The sequence below is a fragment of the Saccopteryx bilineata genome, chromosome 1 (genome assembly GCF_036850765.1).
Source record: "Saccopteryx bilineata isolate mSacBil1 chromosome 1, mSacBil1_pri_phased_curated, whole genome shotgun sequence".
In the NCBI taxonomy this organism is placed as follows: domain Eukaryota; kingdom Metazoa; phylum Chordata; class Mammalia; order Chiroptera; family Emballonuridae; genus Saccopteryx; species Saccopteryx bilineata.
The window spans coordinates 32,121,198-32,142,822 of NC_089490.1; the positions used below are offsets into that span (position 1 = coordinate 32,121,198).

At 37.6% G+C, this 21,625-nt stretch overlaps 1 protein-coding gene across 1 annotated transcript in view; it reads left to right on the forward strand.

The window, feature by feature from the left end:
* The window catches only part of GFRAL (GDNF family receptor alpha like), an 81,914-nt gene extending 64,491 nt beyond the window's left edge, over positions 1-17,423 (forward strand). Inside the window, 3 exon segments of the mRNA XM_066252569.1 lie at positions 14,762-14,857; positions 14,953-15,025; positions 17,351-17,423. Of these exon segments, the coding sequence (XP_066108666.1) occupies positions 14,762-14,857; positions 14,953-15,025; positions 17,351-17,423 (242 nt within the window).
* Positions 17,424-21,625: the final 4,202 nt, after the last annotated feature.

Genomic DNA, 21,625 nt, shown 5'->3' on the forward strand with positions numbered 1-21,625 from the left:
TGCCAGCTTCCAGCTTAGGGTGGAATGGCTTCCTTTGGTTGCCCCTTGGGCTGGAGACAGTGAATTTCTAATGCCCAATATGCTTTGAGTTTTCCAGAACTCCAGACTGATGTTTTATTATTGTGATCATCACTGCATTAGGTGGCCAAATAGTCACTGTCAGTATATATAATAGGGACTTTCAAAACAACCCAACTGCACAAAGAGGCCGGAACACACTAATTCTTGCTTGTGTGTCCAGTTTATTTGGGAGTCAAGACAATCTGAAAGGTGGGAAACCATATAAGTCAGATTTCAGGGCTTTCTTCAAAGGGTAACTTATCTTAGTGATATACTGCTTTGTGTCACTGGGTTCTGTGTAGGAAGATGCTGCTGGTGATGTTGTAAGTTTTCACGCCAGCCATGAGTCACTACCTGCATCTCTATTCACTCACTCTTCCTAATGTAACAGACAGCCTGCAACATACAATGACATTTTGTTTAAAGTACATATGGTAGTTATTACACTGAAAATGTACACTAAACATATGTCTACAACCCTAATTGTGCCTTCTAACACTTCTACGTGGCTGCTTCAACCCAGTCCATTTCTCTCACTGTTCCTTGGCCCAAACTTCCATTCCAGCACCCTTCTCTACAATGGAAATATTGTTGCTTCTAATTGTTTTTGTTCTTTTAATACTGCCAGGTAGCTGAAAGGAAAACTCTGAGGTGGAAAGATCTCTTACTGATCCAAATAAATTTTTCTCTAATTGGTAAAACTGGCTTAAGAGTTACTATTCCTACATCTGGTTATTCTCTACCAGTTGCTGATTTTTTCAAAAGCCTTTATCTATCAATATAGCTTCCTGACCTCCTATTCTCTCTTTCTCATTAAGAACTTGAAATCTGGTTTCTCTCCCTTTCACCTCTAAAATCACAAATTCTCCATTCTCTATCAATGGTTCTCTATCCCAACCATGCATTGAAAGGGTCTAAGACAGCTTTTTGAAATTATGAATGTCCAGTAATTTATCCCCACTTATCCCTTGACCTATTAAATCAAACCCTATAGTGGTAAATCCTAAGAATCTTACATATTTTTTTTAGGTGAGAGAAGGGGAGATAGTGAGGCGACTCCTGCATGTACCCCTACTAGAATCCACCTGGCAACCAATTTGGGACAAATGCTTGAGTATTGAGCTATTTTTAGCACCTAAGGTTCACGTGCTCAGACCAACCAAGCCATCATCAGCTCCTGGAGCCACGCTTGAACCAATCAAGCCACTGGCTGCAGGAGGGGAAGAAAGAAAAAAGAGAGAGAGGGAGGAGGAGAGAAACAGATTGTCACTTCTCCTGTGTTGTGCCCTAACTGGGAATGAAACCTGCTGAGCTGATGCTGTATCCACTGAGCCACCAGCCAGCCAGGACCAGAATCTTTCATTCTTAAGATTGTATAATTAATATATATATATGAGAGATAGAGACAAAGAGAGAAGGACAGATAGGGACAGACAGAAAGGGAGAGAGATGAGAAGCATCAGTTCTTTGTTGTGGCACCTTAGTTGTTCATTGATTGCTTTCTCATATGTTAATTGATTGCTTTCTCATATGGAGCCCCAGGGGCTCCAGCCAAGCCAATGACCCCTTGTTCAAGTCAGCCACCTTGGGCTCACGCCAACAACCTTGCGCTTTAAGCCAGCAACCTTTGGTCTCAAGCCAGCAATCATGGAGTTATGCTATGATCCTATGCTCAAGCCAGCGACTCACACTCAAGCTGGTGACCCAGGGGTTTTGAAACTGCCTCCTCTGTGTCCCAGGCTGATGCTCAGTTCACTGCACCACTGCCTAGTCAGGCAAATATATTTTTCAATTAAAAAGAAATCACAGCTTTTATTCTATGTCTATCTTCTACAAGATAGTTTATGTTTTATCTCATTTAATCCTCACAATAAGCCAATAAGTATTATTATCCTCATTTAATGTAACAGGAAACTAGAGCACAGAAGAGTCATTTTGTTGAAAATTTATTTTACATACTCCAGGTCTTATATTTGAAAAGTTTAGAGTGAGGACGTGAATCTATGGCTTGAAGCCAAAGGCTGGCCTCTTTTGACTATGTTATACTACTACTCACTTCACTATATTTACTTATTCCACTCTATTTACTAGTAAACTCTTTTGTTTCCAAGTTTCGTATGTCTGTGTGGGTTTACTTAAAGTGACATAGCACCTGGAAAATTCATATTTACAGTGGCCTAATATCTTGATGTGTAATGCAACCTAAATGTGTTTATGAATAAAAATAATGTGGCCCTAGGGCACACAGGAGAAGCGCCCATTTGCTTCTCCACCCCTCCGCCGCGCTTTCCTCTCTGTCTCTCCCTTCCCCTCCCGCAGCCAAGGCTCCACTGGAGCAAAGATGGCCCGGGCGCTGGGGATGGCTCTGTGGCCTCTGCCTCAGGCGCTAGAGTGGCTCTGGTCGCAACATGGCGACGCCCAGGATGGGCAGAGCATCGCCCCCTGGTGGGCAGAGCATCGCCCCTGGTGGGCGTGCCGGGTGGATCCCGGTCGGGCGCATGCGGGAGTCTGTCTGACTGTCTCTCCCTGTTTCCAGCTTCAGAAAAATGAAAAAAAAAAAAATTATGTGGCCCTAATTGATTGGGGTATAACTTAAATCCCAGTAGAGATAGTGATGTTGCATATCATACTGACTTTTGATGTTAAAGGGAACTTGAAGTTAACACTTGTAAGGAGAGAGAGCAATGAATGTCTACCCCATTGCCCACTATTAAATGGGAGAGAGCGTTGCCATCACTTTTCTCCAAGTCCACTCTCTTCCTCTTACTTCTTCTCCCTCTATATACAATTCTATTGACATATATAAGAAAGAAGAGAAAAGAAAGAGCTAATATTTATTAAACACCTATCATATGTCAATAATTTTCATTAGTGGTTTTTTTATTGTCTCCAATTTAGTCTGTTTTTGCTCAGTTACATAGTTATATACACTCTCTGAACTTCAGTGGCTTGATTTCTAGGTCATAGTACACCAAGACAGCTGTGGGTTGACAGCTGAGGTTCTGTGACCCATTTTTAGATTCAGGCTAAAAGCATCACCACTCTTTGGAATATGCCATATTTATGGCAGAGATAAGAAAAACAAACAATAGAATTGTTCTTAAGCTTCTGCTTAACATAGCATACATCATCACTGATCACATTTTTCAGTAAATCAAGTCAAAGTCAAGTCCAGTGTCAGTGGGGCAGTAAACATACTCCTCCCATAAAAATTGGTGCTTTAGTCATATGGCCTTGTGCAGTAGGTATATAATTCATTGCAGTAAAAGAGGAATGAATCCTTGTGCAAAATAATACAATCTATCTCAATTCCCCTTCTACATATGAGAAGCAAGACACAGAGGTTGAATTAGCTTGTCCAAAGCTACTACAGCTAATGTAAGATGCAACTAAGATTGTGATGGAGTTCTTTCTGATTCTAAAGCCAGTGTTCTCTCAGCATTCAGATTGAAAAGGGGGGAGAAGGACATTGTAGCCCTCTCCTGTATTAGTCCATCACCTCTTATGCCAAAGCTATTTTAAAACATCATGTTGCCTCAAGAACCTGAGTTATCTTTGGTTTAACTCTACATGTTCAATATCAAATAAAACTCTATATAATATTTATTAATGATAAATTCACTGAGTACTTATTTTGTGTCAAATACAGTTTAAATATCTCTTTACATATTGTTATATTTTGTTTTTAGCCATAAATTTTATGGTAGGCATTATCTAATTTTATTTATTTATTTATTTTTAAATCTTTTTTTTAAATTTTATTTTATTTATTTATTTTAGAGAGGAGAGAAAGGGGAGGAGAGAGAGGAGAGCGAGAGATGGGGGAGGAGCTGGAAGCATCAACTCCCATATGTGCCTTGACCAGGCAAGCCCAGGGTTTCGAACCGGTGACCTCAGCATTTCCAGGTCGACGCTTTATCCACTGCGCCACCACAGGTCAGGCAGGGGGGGGGGAGGAGCAGGAAGCATCAACTCCCATATATGCCTTGACCAAACAAGTGCAGGGTTTTAAACCAGCAACCTTAGTGTTCCCAGGTCGACACTTTATCCACTGCGCCACCAGAGGTCAGGCTTCTAATTTTAAATATAAGGGAACGGAGTCTCAGTAAGTAGCCTAAAAATGATAAACCTGGAGCGAGGGGGAGCTGAGGTGAGACAGAACTGGGGTGGGGCAGAGCTGGTTTTTCATCCATCTCTGACCTACATGTCTGTGCTACTATGCTCTGTATCATTCTACTGTCAACAAAAATCTGCTTTAAACTTACCCTTACGCTTACTCTTTTCTCTGCTCTCACTCCCAACACCTATCGTAATTTTTATCTTCTCTTTTATTTTTTAGTGAGGGAGACAGAGAAAGGGACAGATAGGGAGAGACAGACAAGAAGGGAGAGAGATGAGAAGCATCAATTCTTTGTTGCAGCTCTTAGTAGTTCATTGATTGCTTTCTCATATGTGCCTTGCCTCTGAGGGCTCCAGCTGAGCCAGTGACGCCTTGTTCAAGCCAGCGACCTTGGGCTTAAGCCAGCGACCATGGGGTTACATCTATGATCCCACGCTCAAGCCGACAACCCTGCCCTCAACCTGTTGCTCAAGCTGGTGACCCCCGGGGTTTCGGATGTGGGGGGCTCTGCATCCTAGGCCGATGCTCTATCCACTGCACCACCACCTTGTCAGGCAGTTTTCATCTTCTCATACCTAAATTGCTACTGTGGCTTTTGAGTTAGAGCTCCACACCAAACCAGTCTGTTTATCATTGCTAGAATAATTCTCAAATTGTATCTTGATCACATTATTTCTGTGGGCTAAAAGCAGCTCTTGCTCTCTGTAGAGCCAGTTTTCACCCTTCTTACATCTAAACTCCTTTATCTAATTTGCAAGGACATCAGTGGTGGGATTCAAATAATTTAACAATTGATTATTTATCCTAATGACTGTTTTAAATATAAAAAATGATATACCAAAAGGTATTTTATTATTTCATGCACTTAATACTTAAATAAGAATAATAAAAGAAGTACACAAAACTAGATTATGTTATAAGAAAGAGTTTAAAATATTAATGAAAAAATATTAAATAATACTTGACAAAAAACAATAAAACTGTTATTTAAGATACTTCTAATGACAGCTTTTCACCCCCCTGGTTATTTGGCACTTTTTCTTTTTATATGTTTGTTTACTAAAGTAACAAATGCAAGGGAATTAAAATGTAGTAGTTCATCAAAGGTATAAAGAGCTTTATGAAATGAATAAATGAATATTACAGGCATAGTTCTGTCAATTTTTTTTTCACCTAAAGATGAAATGAACATGACTATGGTGCTTAGTATATGCTGTTGCGCAGATGAACATTAAAAAAGAGTAAAGGATGTAAATTTGTCATTTTCATATTGGGCGGCTGCCCAGGCGCCCACTTTAGAGAGAACCATGATCACAAGTGCCATTTTAACATCTGGTTCGCTGAACTCAACAAAAAATTAGGTATTGGTTCTGCCAAACCAGGGTGAACTGGCTGGATCCCACCACTGAAGGACACCCAGAATACATATCGGCTTTTCCCCCACCCTTCCTCAGTGTACTTTCCCCCTAGTTATCTCTTGTTTATTCTCACCTCACTAAATTCACATTACTCCCCTTACCTCAAACTACATTGTGAACTTTATGAGAGCAGAGTCATGGGTCATGTATTATTCTACAAATATACCTCGTGTTGATTGTGCTGGCTTTGAAGTAGGAAGCAATTACTTAACTGGAACACCTGTACTTGGGTCCAAGTAGAGTGCTGCCTCTGGTCCTGTGGACATTTAGAGGTGACTACTTATAAATAATCCACAAACTCCTTCTAGTTCTCCTGGAATAGGTCACTAAAGTAGAGAAAAAATTCTAAATTCACCATATCCCGTGAGGACAAGTTAAAAAATTGAAGAATGGAAGATTAACTGGAAACAAACTGGGACTAAATGTGGCATCATGCCAACCTTTCCAAGGGGCCAAAAGAGTAGCATTTGGGAGGTCAGGAATCTCCCAAACCACAAGGTGAAAATGTTGTGTGACTCCCAGGAATAGAGAACAAGAAAAATTGTGGCGGCAGGTGCCTGTGAATATGGGTCTTTAATAGAGGAAAGTAGTATAAATTAATGCCTACATCTGTGGACATAAAATCCTGTTAGTATTGTGTTATGTGACTTCCTGTTGACTCAGTTAAGAATCGTCAATAAATATCTTTTGCACACCTAAAATATATATGTGTCTATCAACAATCGCATATCCCCATGTCTTCTAAGACTTTTTTTTTTTGCAATCCAATATATATCCTATGAAGAAAATGAATTGAGGTAAAGTATGTTCCTCTAGCATAGTGAAGAAAACAACAGTAACAAAACTAGAGAACTCTTGCAGCAAGAAAATACATCTAACTTATTTTGTTTAATCTAGAATTTTCCAAATCAGTTACTTTTGGGTTCTCATATTTGTCTAACGTATAAAAATATTCTGCAGAACTAGTTTTTCCTTCTGAGACAAAGTTTTGAGCACTTTACTTCTTCTAACAAACTTTGAATTGTCTGGGCCCCCTGAGATATCTCCAATGCTTACTCTTTGCCATCAGTAAAAAAAAAAAGTAGACTCTCAAAATTAATAACCAGGAAAAATAGTTTCTTAACACATTTTTGGGGATTAGGGAACCATATGCATTGCAGTTGGGAAATTGAATTTATATATTAAGAAATGGTGATAATTGCCTGACCAGTGGATAAAGCATCAGTCTGGGACAAAGTATCCAGGTTCAAAACCCCGAGGTCGATGGCTTAAGTGCAGGCTCACCAGCATGAGCAAGGGCTCACTCGCTCTACTGTAGCCCTCCCCCCCCATCAAGGCACATATGAGAAAGCAATCATTGAACAACTAAGGTGCTGCAATGAAGAACCGATGCTTCTTATCTTTCTCCCTTCCTTTCTGTCTGTCCCTAGCTGTCCCTCTCTCTGACTCTCTCTCTGTATCTGTCAAAAATAAAAATGAAATGGTGATAATATGTGAAAAGTATATGATTTATACGACAACCCTGCTAATGTTAAAGATGAGAAAGACTAGTATAGAATCATATACTACACAGTGTATGTCCCTATACAGTGACAGATTCAAATGTGAAAGTTGCATTTATATATATATATTATTATTACTAATTTGTCCAATAGATAATTTCATGGACATGCCATTGTAGTAACTATGTTATACTGTAAATTATATAGGATGGGATCAATTTTCAAGAAGATTGCATCTAAGGGGAATTAAGAACATACATCATGCTTTTCCTGAATATTTTATATTCAGCTTTTCCTGAATATTTTGCAAATTTATATATAAGAAAATAAGTTTTTGAATTATCATTCCAAATGACTGTGAACGCTTTCCAAAATGTATCCCTTTATTTTATTTCTCTAACTTTCTTTTCCCTGGTGTTTTTAATCAGCCTTGAAAAAATTGTGTAAGCCAGCCAGGTAAAGTCTTATACATTTCCAAAAGGGTAGACATCAGTAAATCATTCAATTCCAAATGGAGATACCATGTCAGAAAGCTATGTGGACAATTAATGGTATTGTCACATATACTTGTTCATAAAAATTCTGTATGTTAAAAGCATATTAAATCATAAACTTATGAAATTAATAAAATATAATGTAAAATATTATAATTCTTATTCTACATATTTTTTTATTCCCAGCTCTCCTAGTGCTTACATAATATAATTCAAGATAAAAATAACTGTTTAATTTTGGGAATACATTATTTTCTATTCATTCCAGATATAGCCAGTTTCAAAAGTGGGATTATTTTTATCTAAAAGTCAGTATCAATGGAGATATAAATTATAGTAACCAAAGATGTAGTCAAGTCTTTTTTTAAAAAACAGTTACATTGGCCTGACCAGGCAGTGGTGCAGTGGATAGAGCGTTGGAATGGGATGCGAAAGACCCAGGTTCGAGACCCCGAGGTCGCCAGCTTAAGTGCGGGCTCATGTGGTTTGAGCAAAAGCTCACCGGCTTGAGCCCAAGGTCACTGGTTCAAGTATGGGGTTACTTGGTCTGCTGAAGGCCTGCGGTCAAGGCACATATGAGAAAGCAATCAATGAACAACTAAGGTGTTGCAACATGCAACGAAAAACTAATGATTGATGCTTCTCATCTCTCCATTCCTGTCTGTCTGTCCCTGTCTATCCCTCTCTCTGACTCTCTCTCTGTCTCTGAAAAAAAACAACAACAAACAAACAAAAACAGTTACATTGATTATTTTGTGTATTACTCTTTGTATGCCCTTCATCTGATGAATACTCTGGAAATATTTACATATGGCCCTAACTTTGTAAAAAGAAAAAATGCTCACTTTTATATCATAGTCTAAGATAATCCATCTTAAAAATTACAGCATTCGGCCCTGGCTGGTTGGCTCAGTGGTAGAGCGTCGGCCTGGCATGCGGGGGACCCGGGTTCGATTTCTGGCCAGGGCACATAGGAGAGGCGCCCATTTGCTTCTCCACTCCCCCCCCCTTCCTCTCTGTCTCTTTCTTCCCCTCCCACAGCCGAGGCTCCATTGGAGCAAAGATGGCCCGGGTGCTGGGGATGGCTCCTTGGCCTCTGCCCCAGGCACTAGAGTGGCTCTGGTCGCCCAAGAGCGACACCCGGGAGGGGCAGAGCATCGCCCCCTGGTGGGCGGAGCGTCGCCCCTGGAGGGCGTGCCAGGTGGATCCCGGTTGGGCGCATGCGGGAGTCTGTCTCTCCCCGTTTCCAGCTTTAGAAAAAAAAAAAAAAATTACAGCGTTCATTTTTTAAAATATTTATATTAAATCTCAAAGTTAAAGTGGTTGAGTTGTTTGATTACATTGAAAATGACAATCATATTTCTGAGATGTGTTCAAGTTGAAATATCCTACAGGTATATGTGAGGCAGTGTAGATGCTTTAGCTATACGATTTTATGTCATCTCTTCTATTGTGAATTCAGCAACAGAAACATATATAATCTTAACATTTGATATCATATCCTACTATTCAATGCTTCTTACTGTAGAACATTATTGAGTACAATATCTTCCTATTATTTTTCAAACGTATTTCTTAATCTAGTCATCTGCCACATTAAAAAAAAAGCTGAAAGTATTTTACATTGTATGTACATGTGGTTTCTAGGAGGCATTTTGTATGTAATTGGTAGGAGATTTTGCTGTAAATCACATCTCCACTTTTTATCAACTCTGCGATCTTGGACAAGACAAAACAGCTACTCTGAGTCCAAGACTCTTGATTAAGTTGAAAAAAATTCCTCCTATTTGGCTAGTTGTTACAAAATTAAATGGTATTTGTCAAAGTGCTTTTTAAGATATCAAGTCCGTATGTATAGATGTAAAGCATTCCGTGTGCCATCTGAGTGTGTATATGCATCTCTGTACCCGTCTATACACGTATATGCAAATGTATAATTACACAAATAGACATAAATATATAGATAGATAGATATTCTTCCAGAAGCTTCAGCATCACCTGCTTTATCTCATATTGAATTAAGTAAAAATTGGCATTTTAAGATAAACAGAAGATTCATGTTATAGTTTGGAATCGTGTTATTTGGTATACTTCTAGTGTTATCTCTCTCTCTCTCCTTCTCTTTTCACAAACACACACATACATGAAGCAGCAAAAGAGCTAGGCAGTGATACCTAAAAAAATACAAAAAATAGATTTACCATCTTGAGTCAATAAAAGAGCAATCTAGAAAAAAATTATTTTAAATAAAAATAAGTTGTAGTAAAGGTAGAAGGTATTAAAGAGCTTATTCCTGGAATGGGAATGACTATCTGTCAAGAATGAGGCCTAATGGATCACTACAGTGAAAGCTGGAATTAGATCATCTAAGAAGTTCCACTCAATTTTGTAATTCTACTATAAATACACACTTGTACATTTATAGATATATCCTCAAACCAGAAATCCTCAAGTTCTACTTTTTATCAGTATATTTAGATCTGTTTTGTATGAGTCCAAAGCTGCAGATGACTATTTTTCATTCCAAGATTTAAAATTATTGCCTTCTAAAACCATTATATATTATTGATTTAATCTAGTGTTAGTAATCAGAAAGCATAATTTGTATTCCCATTGCTAACATGCTGACTATTTCATTATCTGCAGAAACTATGAAGGAGAATGTAGATCATTTGGCAGATTTTACTAGTGTGGTTGAGAACTATAATCACCAAGGAAGTCGACTAGACATGTGAACTACACTGCCAGTCAATCAAGGGGCAAAAAGTTATTGCCAGGCTTGGCAATAGATGCTCCTAGACTTAGGATGGGGTTATGTCCTGACAAACCCATCAAAATTGAAAATATCTTAAGTCCAAAATGGCTTTGATTCACCTAACCTACTGAACATCATAACAGCCTGGCCTACATAAGTGTGCTCAGAACACTTATTAGCCTGCAGCTGGCAAAACCATCCTTCTGCCACTGCCCAGTTCATGAGAGTCTCATACCACATGGCACTATTCCAGGAAAAGGTCAAAATTCAAAGTAAGGTTTCTACTAAACGTGTATCACTTGTGCACATTATAAAGTCAAAAATATCTTCATTCAAAACATCATAAACCAGGGGCCACCTATCATTTACTAACCCTGAGCTTTTTGGCTCATGTCAAAAGCTCAAGACAGATGTTTGGGGGTATTGTGTATATATATATACTTATGTATTTTTTGTTTTTGTTGACATGTAGAAAGCTGTACATATTTGATTATGAAGTTTTACATATTTAATTAGTTTGAAGATGAGTATACACAAAGAAACATCACCATTATCTATACCATAAGCATATTTATCACCTCTAAAAGTTTGCTTTCATCCTCTTCATTATTTTTGTATGTGTGATAAGAATGTTTAAAATGAGGTCGACCCTCTCAACAAAATTTTAAGTGTAAAATTTAGTATTGCTATCAATAGGCACTGCAGTGTACAGAACATCTCTAGAACTTCCTCTTCTTGTATAACTGAAATTTTGTACCCTTGACTAAGAACCTCCAAATTTCCCCTTTATGCAGCCCCAACTATAACTACCATGTGTGTAGCCATGTATAGAAAATAAACCTAAGACATGGTTTTATATAATTTGAAGTTTGTGAACTAATAATAAATGGACATACCTTATTGATGCAGATCATGATTGCTTAGGGCGACTGTATTATTTAGTTGGTTTAGTTTTACAACATAAGTTATACCATCAATGGTATCGTATACTGATATATTCATTATTTGTGTTCATACTTAGTTTATCATGTTACTTTTTTTTTTCAGGTTTAAAATGTTTATATATTTTCCTTCCTTCCCAATACTAGAGCTTCTGAGATCCATTTTAGAAGGGGGCTCTCAGGCCACAATGATCAAAAGAGGCCATGATTTATGAAATTTCACTTCTGATTATAAGATAAAATAATTCAAAACATCATTTTCTATTTGGGGATTTGTATACTTTTACATAAGACAATACTGACCAAATTAGAAATTTAATATACTAAGGCTGATAAACAGCACCAACCTTTGGATATTGTCACACTTATTTAACCATGAAAATAAATAAAAAACAAACAAAAAACAATGTCATGTTATGCATTAACAATTCAAAAAAGCTACAAAATATATTTTAAATTCTAAAAAATATTTTATTTTATTAAATATTTCTTCTAATCAGAATCTTCTAGGTTATGTTTTAATTAAAATTTTAATTAAAGGTTTACAAATTTGCAGTTTATAATATGTTTGATTTCTATTTTAAGTACTCTGACATTTATTTTTAAGCCATTATTTCATACATGATCCAACACATTGCTTACATTGAATTTATCTTTCATATAAATTGTACAAAGTAGGGTTTTTAGTCTCACTCGGCCATTTCTGCACAAGGATTTTGGAAGAAAAGAACAGAAATAATCACATCTCTGTAGCTCATTTGGGGAGAATACTATTTAAATTTGTTCTTAATGTAAGGCCGGAATTAATCTTGATTTCCCATCAAATGTACAGGGATTTTATAATATACTTCATAATTGTGTTTAATTCCTCTAGAGAACAAGTTAAGATAAACAAGTCACTGACAGTGTTTATCTATAAATATAGCAGATGGTGTGGGACTGAGGTTGGTTATTAACTCTGCCGACTTTAATTTCATGGTTATAAAACACTATAAACCTCACTGTTTATAAAAGGCTAGGGAAGAATCTCCAATGGGCCTCAGTAGCCAAGAAACCGTCTGTAACATTAATCTCTCTAACTGATATTCAGTATGCTCCAAGGGTGCAATATTGAAGATTGTGGAGTGATTGCTAGACACATTAAAATTTCCAGTGGGATCATTAGCTAGCATTCCTGTCATTGATCTATTATAACCTTGTTAATGAGTTCCATGTGAGTAAAATTTAGTGAATAAGATTATTCTAAAGTTTGTTAGTTGAACGTTTAACAACTGCTTTAGGCAGTTATGTACCTGAAAGATTCTCTAATTTGTCAAAATAATACCTTTTTTCTTATGCAAAGGTAAATCACGATACCTAACTAGATCAAATGTACTTAGAGATAGAATTTCATAAAGAAAAACTATAGTATCATTTGGATAATCAATGTAAATTATATATATTTAAATTTAGGCAATGAATCTGATCTAAAATATTATAAAATACATTGAATAAAAAAGCAAAATAAATTATCCTTTATATTCAAAATTGATTTAAAGATAATATTTTATTATAATCATTTATTTTACTAAAAATCTGTATGCTCAATTTAAATAAAATAAATTCTTCCAAAAAGGCCACTATTATCAAAATTCCAAAATAAATAACAAAATTTATTTTAGAATCATAAAAATGAATATTTTTCACAAGCTCTACTTCTGTTACTTTTACATTCAGAAGAGTTTTATTTTACTTTATTTTTTTAGTTTCTGAGAAGGTCAGACTCCTAGAAATATTACATGGTAACCCAATGTGTGAATTGGGGATTTAAACATCTTAAAATAAAAATGTCTTTATTATATGAGAATTGACTTCTTGAAAATGGATTTTCTAATGACAAAAATCCTCAGTTACTTTTCTAGCTCTTGTACTGGGTTGCTTTCCTGCACCTATATGAGAGTGTGGTTACTGATCTGAAACAGGCTGTGTCCCGTGCTCTCTACCAATGATCACTAAGCTAGACCTCAAACATTGACTTCCCAGGAACTGGCTACTGAACAGCAGCAGCCTGGGAGGAGAAAAGACTAAATGAAACTGTTGGTAGAGCATCTTTTCATCTCCCTTCCTCCTGTTCAGAACCTAGTCACTAGTTGTCATCAGATGTGTTATCCACTACTTGATACACTATTTCTGAAAAAGCCCAACTACTATTTTTTTTGTGTGTGTGACAGAGACAGATAGAGGGACAGATAGGGACAGACAGATAGAAAGGGAAAGAGATGAGAAGCATCAATTCTTCGTTTTGGCACCTTGGTTGTTCATTGATTACTTTCTCATATGTGCCTTTACCGGCAGGCTACAGAAACCGAGTGACCCCTTGCTCAAGCCAGCGACCTTGGGCTCAAGCTGATGAGCCCTGCTCAAACCAGATGAGCCCACACTCAAGCTGGCGACCCCAGAGTTTCAAACCTGGGTGCTCTGCGTCCCCGTCCAATGCTCTATCCACTGCACCACCGCCTGTTCAGGCTATCTACTCTACTCATTCTTGAACTTCTAGATCTCAAAATAAACATGAAGCATCTATAGTGGAGGAAAGCAAAGCCTCCCTCAAGTGAAGGCCGTGAAGACTAGGGTCACAGAATGGTTAAAGGAGTCCTTCAGTGAGACAAAAGTAGGTAACAATTGAAGGGTTTAAAAAAGAAAAACTGGCCAGGGAAAATAGTAAAGCTGGATATTGAAATGTCTGAGTAGAGAAGTGAGCAGAGTAATTGGTTTAGTTCTCTGCTTTGTAAGAATTTATAATACAGTGGATCTTAAGGAAATGCCATTGGAATAAATACACATGCAAACAATCACTCTTCTAAAGAGAAATCTTTTTCAGTATCCTAATGGTAGCCTAAAGTTATTGTTATTCTGTTTTTTACTCCCAGTCAATATATTTGAACCTTCTTTTTTTTCTAGCAAGAGTGACAGAGAAACAGACAAGAAGGGAGAGAAATGAAAAGCATCAACTCATAGTTGCAGTACTTTACTTGTTTATTGATTGCTTCTCATATGTGCCTTGAGCAGGGGGCTCCCGCTGAGCCAGTGACCCGTTGCTTAAGCCAGAGACCTTGGGCTCAAGCCAGTGACCTTGAAATTTTGTCAGTGACCCCACACTCAAGCCCACAACCCTGTGCTCAAACTGATGAGCCTGCATTTAAGACAGATGAGCCCCAGGCTCAATCCTCCAACCTCAGGATTTGGAATGTGGGATCTCAGGCCCCATTGGTTAGGCTGTATGCACTATCTTATAAAATGTAATCTTTTTCTAATCATGCTTTGAAAAGGAAATTATCCGATTAAAAGTTTACCCTAATCTATTATATTTTATTAAAATAATGTCATAGTAGTAAATTGCTGCCTCACACTATAAAGCAAATTACAATCCATGGGGGAATAAAATAATGAGTTACCTTTAAATGCTGTAATCTCATTTTCACTTTCTTTCAGATTATTCAACTCTGTCTAATATCAAAGGCATTGCATTGCATATAAAAAAACATACAAAGGAAACAACTCTAAATAGATTTCATTCCCCCTTGAATGGTCAGTTAAAAAAAAATCAAACCTCCATACTATTTTTGATTATTTATTCTCTCTAGAAAGCAAGTAACTCTTTTAAAAACATCTTTTGTTTCTAGGAGAAGTAATTTATGCTCTCATATGCATGACAGTCACCTGTGGAATCCTTCTCCTGGTTCTGTCCAAGCTGAGGTAATGGGATACAGCGCCAAGGGGAGGGCCGGGATTGAGTCAGCCCTGTTAGAGCACATTTCACAATGGCAGCGCTCACAAAGGGCCCAAGAATGAAAGCTTCTCCGTTCAGACCTACTAAATCAACTCTTAATGTGGGCTTTGTCCATGGAAATGTTACCCTCAGTCTTCATATGTCAGGGAAATGTGATCATAAGGGAATTTTTTACATTGCATTTTACAAGCACATATGTATTGTTCCCCAATTAAACTGTTATCAATCTTTCCCCCAGTTTTCTTACAAAACCCAAGTAGAACTTTGCTGCATTCCTTATTCAAATCACTTGCCGGATTAGTCAGCTTCCATAATGGACCTGTTGAGTACTTTCCACAGTTTATACTTGCCTAAAGATTTACTCTTCATTCTAATTTGTTGTGTGCTAATGAATTTCCTTTTGGTTTTAATATACAAGTATTAAGGCTTGTGTAATTTAAGGTTTCACCGAGTACCATTAGAAAGACATTGCCTTGGCCTGATATTAATTCACTTTTTCCAGATCTTTGTTCTTGCTTGCCTTTTTTTGCTCAAATGCAGTAATGCTCGGCATGTGAGAGTTAAGATTAGAGACACAGCCATTTCTAGGATTCTACATGTCTAGGACTTAAAAATCAGCCATTCATTTACCATTTACAAATAAATATAAAGTGGTGTGCAATTACTTATTTTTAAAAAAAACCCACATATTTAAATATCAGTAATGTTGATTTGCCAAGTCGTTATACTTATGTGTACCTTTGGATATAATTTAAATATTATAAATCTTAATGAAGAAATATATATAAATGTGTGCATATAGATCCTTATACAAACAAACATAAAATACATTTATCGGTAAGATTAGGCCTGAAGAGTAGCCGAGGCAACGGGCATTTCTCTTCACATGATGCCCAGAGGCGGAGACACAGTTGACCGTACAATGCATGCATACACATAGCTGCTCCAGAAATCCGAGTTCACGTCCTTGACGAATGTCAGGGTAAATGAAGGGCTGAAGTAGAGAGGATATGGCAACACCAAGGGACAAGCACATGACGACTCTTTGTTCTGTGCATAGACATTTAATAACATTTAGTTTTAATAGCAATGCCAGCTAAACTTATCCACTGGTTTAATCCAACTTCTCTGAACATTTCATCTGATGCTTACCAATACCAGGACCAAAACAAACTGCTTTCTTCCAAGGCCTTAAAAGTTGGATTTGTATGAGAAGGTATTCTTTGGATTCTGAGATAGGTTTAAAGGCCAAATAATTAAAATCTGTTTTAAGGAGGGAAATAGCATTTGGGATTTATTCAACTTTCCTTTATTTGGTTTAAAATATTTGAGAGTGTTGTTCTGTTACTGGGCCTGCCTGGATTTTCCATCCCAGACATATGTTTCAGAGAAGCACAATTGGTTTCCTAGCAAAAATCTTATTTTAATGGTTCTCAATCTTTATTTTTTAGCCTCGCCTATAATGTATAAAGTTCACAGCTGCCACACAGGCCCACGTTCTTTCTTTCTTTTCTTTTTTTAATCAATTACTGTTGTACTGTTGTGCTACAGATAAATAAGGTGATGGCCATTTAAAACTCCCTGTGAATCAGCTGTCACTGTACCTCTTTTCTTGCCTGCATAAAGGCATATGTCCTTTCACAGGATGTTAATGGCAGTGTTAGCACAAAAATCTTAAATTTATTCTAATATGTACTTTAGCACAATCATTTATATTGGTAAGTATATTATATTTAATTACAAATTATTTTTCATACAATTAAAAATTGATCTTTACATGTAATCTGAAAGGTCCACACCCAGGGTTAAGTAAATGACAAAAGTAAAATGATTATAGAAAGAAAGAATAAAGCAAAACAAAAGCATCATTAACAATGAAACCTGTGTTATCCCGCATCTGCAGAAAAATAATGTCTTCTCAGTGAAAGAAGGCTGAATACCACTCATCTTGAAGTTGGTTCTAATCCATGGGAATGACTTTCTGCAGCAAAAATTAAAGTTTTTGCATTTGTTTCATGTTATGCTAAATTAAAACACACCTAAATCTTCAAATAAATTTGCAGAGAAGCCAATGATTTAACCCAAATATCTGTTGAAAATGATTACTTTGGAATCGTAGTGAATGCCTGATACTTCTTAGAAAGACCACAAAAAATTCTCCTATTGGGTCTTTACATTCAGGAAGTTGATTAACCCCCCAACACAGAATCCATCCAAAAATATAAGCACACACACATTTGTAAAGTTCTTCAAATGTCATATTACTAACTTTTACTTTTATTTTTGTACAGAACCTCCAGAATATCATGTTAAAGCAGAGATCCTCCACCAACCCAAATACCTGGAGGACTCGTGGTGCATTAAGAGTCTTGGATCATTAATAACCACTTCCTTTCAAGCAAGTCTTTGTAGCTAGTCAACAGAATGTCATGTTCATCATCAATAAAGAAAATGTTAAGTTGGATTTAATGATATTGGATCATAAAGTATAATAATATAAGGTATAATAACATAACAAGTATTCTTTTTTTATGTATTTAAGTATAAATATATAGTGATATCTTTTTTTGACAATGACATAGAATTTCCCAGGAAGGCAAAAAGTGTTATCCTAAGTTATAGCCTGCATGATTTATTTCATGATAAATTTGAATCCATAAGTGATAATTAGTAGCATCATAATATCAGTTAGCAGAGTTGTTTTCTGATCAATTTTTAAAATTTTAATTAACTTTCCAAAAGGAAAATGCTAATAAAAGTATCTAGTCTATTAGTTATTTGTATATCTATTTTCATTAAATTATTAGCATTGACTTAAAATTTCTAAATATATTTGGTTAGATGAATAGTCTTCAAAATTAGAGGTAATATCTTTTGAATTTTAAAATTTGAACACTGTTAAACACTTTTTACTTTTTTAACTTGATATCTTTATCTCATACTCATAAAGCTGTAATGTAACTTCATAGGCTGAATAATAAGTGCATTTCAATAATAATATATCTTATTTATGAATTTAATTTTTTCTATGCTAATTATGAACTTCTGCAATAACAGAGTAACGTTATAATTGTTACTTTCTATATTGCTACTTTTGGCTTGATTTAACATCAGAGGAGAATTGGGATTAGAAAATTGTGGAAAGATGTTTATTAAATTTTTGATACATAAACGCTTTTCAACTGTCTGCAATCATATTATACCCATTACTAAGAATAAATACGAGATTTTTAATCTACAGTAGCACAGAGGCCCAAATATTTAATAACCCAAGCATACAAATAATTAGTAATTTATTTACAATTAAAGGTCAAACATTTTCTATTTGTTTGGTGCCATCCACTGTTGTTTACTATATATCAGATCAAATTGTCTACATTAATTTTGAAGTTAAAATTTGGCTATATTTTATCAGAGTATTTAGAAAAGCCATTCTTTAGCTTTTAAAACAGGGAGGAATAATTTGGTGAATTACAAACCTCTTTCAAAGAGTTCTCCATATTCCAGTAGCTGTTAACTCTCTGTGTTGATGAGTAGAGAAGTTGGGCACTTGCGTCTCCACAACTGCCATTTAATGGGGGCTTGCCAATGCCTGGGAAAACACAACTCTTCTCTGGAAAACTGAGGAAAGAAGTCTTGTTACTTTTAGAAATATGTTTGTGTTGAGCAGAGAAGGAGTGGGCTCCTATGAAACATGCAGTAGAGCATGAAGGAGAAGGCCTCCCATGAAACAATCTCATCTCCTAGGCCAGCAAAAATAAGCAGGCTATTCTGGGCAGAACTGCAGAAAAGCAGGGATCAGCAGGAAGCATTTAGAGAACTCTAAGTAGTCAGCTGTCTCTAGAGCTGGGAGTCCAGATTTTTTTTTTTTTTTTTTTGTATTTTTCTGAAGCTGGAAATGGGGAGAGACAGTCAGACAGACTCCCCCATGCGCCCGACCGGGATCCACCCGGCACGCCCACCAGGGGCGACGCTCTGCCCTCCAGGGGGCGATGCTCTGCCCCTCCGGGGCGTCGCTCTGCCGCGACCAGAGCCACTCTAGCGCCTGGGGCAGAGGCCAAGGAGCCATCCCCAGCGCCCGGGCCATCTTTGCTCCAATGGAGCCTTGGCTGCGGGAGGGGAAGAGAGAGACAGAGAGGAAGGGGGGGGGTGGAGAAGCAAATGGGCGCTTCTCCTATGTGCCCTGGGCGGGAATCGAACCCGGGTCCCCCTCACGCCAGGCCGACGCTCTACCACTGAGCCAACCGGCCAGGGCCCGGGAGTCCAGATTTTATAACACATATATAAGACATTCATCAGTACAGAGAGTAAAGGTCCTTAAGCATGAAGCTAAGAAGTTGAGACACTGTAAATGTGGTTTGCAGACCTCTTCAGGACATGGCTCTCATCTTTTACCCCTGTCCTCTGGGAAGCCCTTTCTAATAGCTTTCTTCATTTAGAGGCAGGTGTTCTTGTCCAGTGCTGCCCCTACCTCACTACAATTTCTTCTTCATTATTGTTTCAGAACATTGTAAGCACTCCGAATCTGTTGGCTCTTCTGTGATTTTCATTTTTTACACATAGGGTATGTTCAATAAAAATTGTTTAATGAATGGATAGCTTCATTTGGAAGGCTATAACATGCCAAGAATTATTTAAAGAAGCGAGTGACATCAGATTTATGAATGAGAAAAGTTATTCTAGCACACATTTAAATGGTGGACTAAAGATGGCAAAAAGTGATGGCAAGGAGGCTGCCTAAAAATGGACTGTGATGTTTAGCTAATAAGTATTGAAAACCTGAGTCATTTTATTTGTTCAACACTTATTTATTGAGCTACTATATGTGCCAGACATTATACTAGGTGTTGAAAATGGCATTCTGAACAGAGACCTCTTGAAGACTCAAAAAATAAAGAAAGCAATTTCTAAAAATGATAGATGCTGCTAAAAAATGGTAGAGGGGAGTGATAGTAGAGTCCTTTGAAGAGTAGTTATATGAGAGAATGAAATGGACATGACTATTTTATAAATAGAATGAATGAAAACTTGGAACTGCACATTTGCAGAGAATTGATGTTGTAATGATCATGGCAGACACAGATATTAAAAGTAGGCTTCTGATTTGTGTCATGAGCTGAGCTGTGGTGCTACTTAGAAAACTGGCTCATACAGGAGGAGGAAGGATGCAGCATGCCACTATCCTCAGGTCTGTTCCCCTCTTGATCTACCTCTTATATAAAATATATCCCAGGAGGCTAACCTGCATGAACTATAGGATCCCGTGTCCTCTGACTTCCAGCTGGGTTCAGCCAATGGTGAGAAATGGCAGGAGATGGGCAGGATATATTCCCCTCAGTTCCCCCGTGAGGGTCCTCCCTGGGCCGGGTGTTTCTCTTGACAGAATATCTCTGTTTCGGTCAGTAGCATTTTCCAGTGAGACTTTCCTGCATTCCAGGAAACATTTCCGCTCATTTTCCTTCAGGATTAGTAGTTCTAATGGCTCAGCTATTACTAGTCTTGAGTTCCTCAGTTACTGGATTACCTTTGCAGTTTTCCTGCAACTACCAACTCTTGGATGAAGACTCCCTCAGTCAAACATTCTTAGAGACATCCATTTGAGATAACTCTGAGTCCATCCTAATTTGAATATACAGGTGATTATTTCAGGTTAAGGCCAACTCCACTGGGATATCGTGTGAAGTTATCTATTAGTCCACCCAAAATAGGGTCATGGCACTGCTGAGGGAGAGCTGAGCTGCAACCGCTGCATTTCAAGTCTTCTCATATCTTCCTTCTATCTCTTTCTCCCTAGATGAGAAAGTAAGTTTACCATCAGGGGGTTGTCTATGATATCTGTGCAAAAACCACTGGGTACAGGCTGGCCAGATCATAGATCTCTCTCCTCAGAAGAATTCAACCATTATTCAGATTCCTTCCAGAGTAGCCTGCCTATTCCTCTAATAGGCTTTTGTGCCTCTAACTTCTTCTGCTTATTTACCCACAGCCTCTTTCCCCAGAATTTTTTCCATAAACTCCCACAGGTGTTACTGGGTACAGGAGTCAGCAGAGTGGTACCAGCTGGAACTCAGTGAGGTGAATAAATAGGTCTCCTGGGAAGGGCTCTGAGGCAGAAGGAAAATGGCGTTTGTGGTTGCTCCAAAGCTGGGGCTTGTGTCTGTTCCAACTTTTCAGTTCCCTGGAAGAGTTCTGAAACGTGCATCCCCTTCCATTGCCATGTACGGTGAAATGAGTACAAACAACCTAACGAGTAAGTAAAATATTTCTTTTTATTTTGTAAGTACAATCAAAATTGTGATCTCTACAACAAAAGAATAAGATCTAAGGGGGTGATGGTCAAAATGACAGCACCGGTGTACCAAGGGCAGGGCAAGTAAGCAGGTGGCCGTGGTGCCCGGTGAGTTTACATGTCCTGTCTGCTGGGCTGCTCTGTCACACATCGCTTCTTTTCAGAACCTTGAGGTGACTGCCACCTGGGCTGCAGGGTTTTACTGCCCTGGAGTTTCTCAGGTTGTTCCCTAAGTGCCTCTTTGAAAACTCAGTGTCTCTTGAGACCACACTAGTTA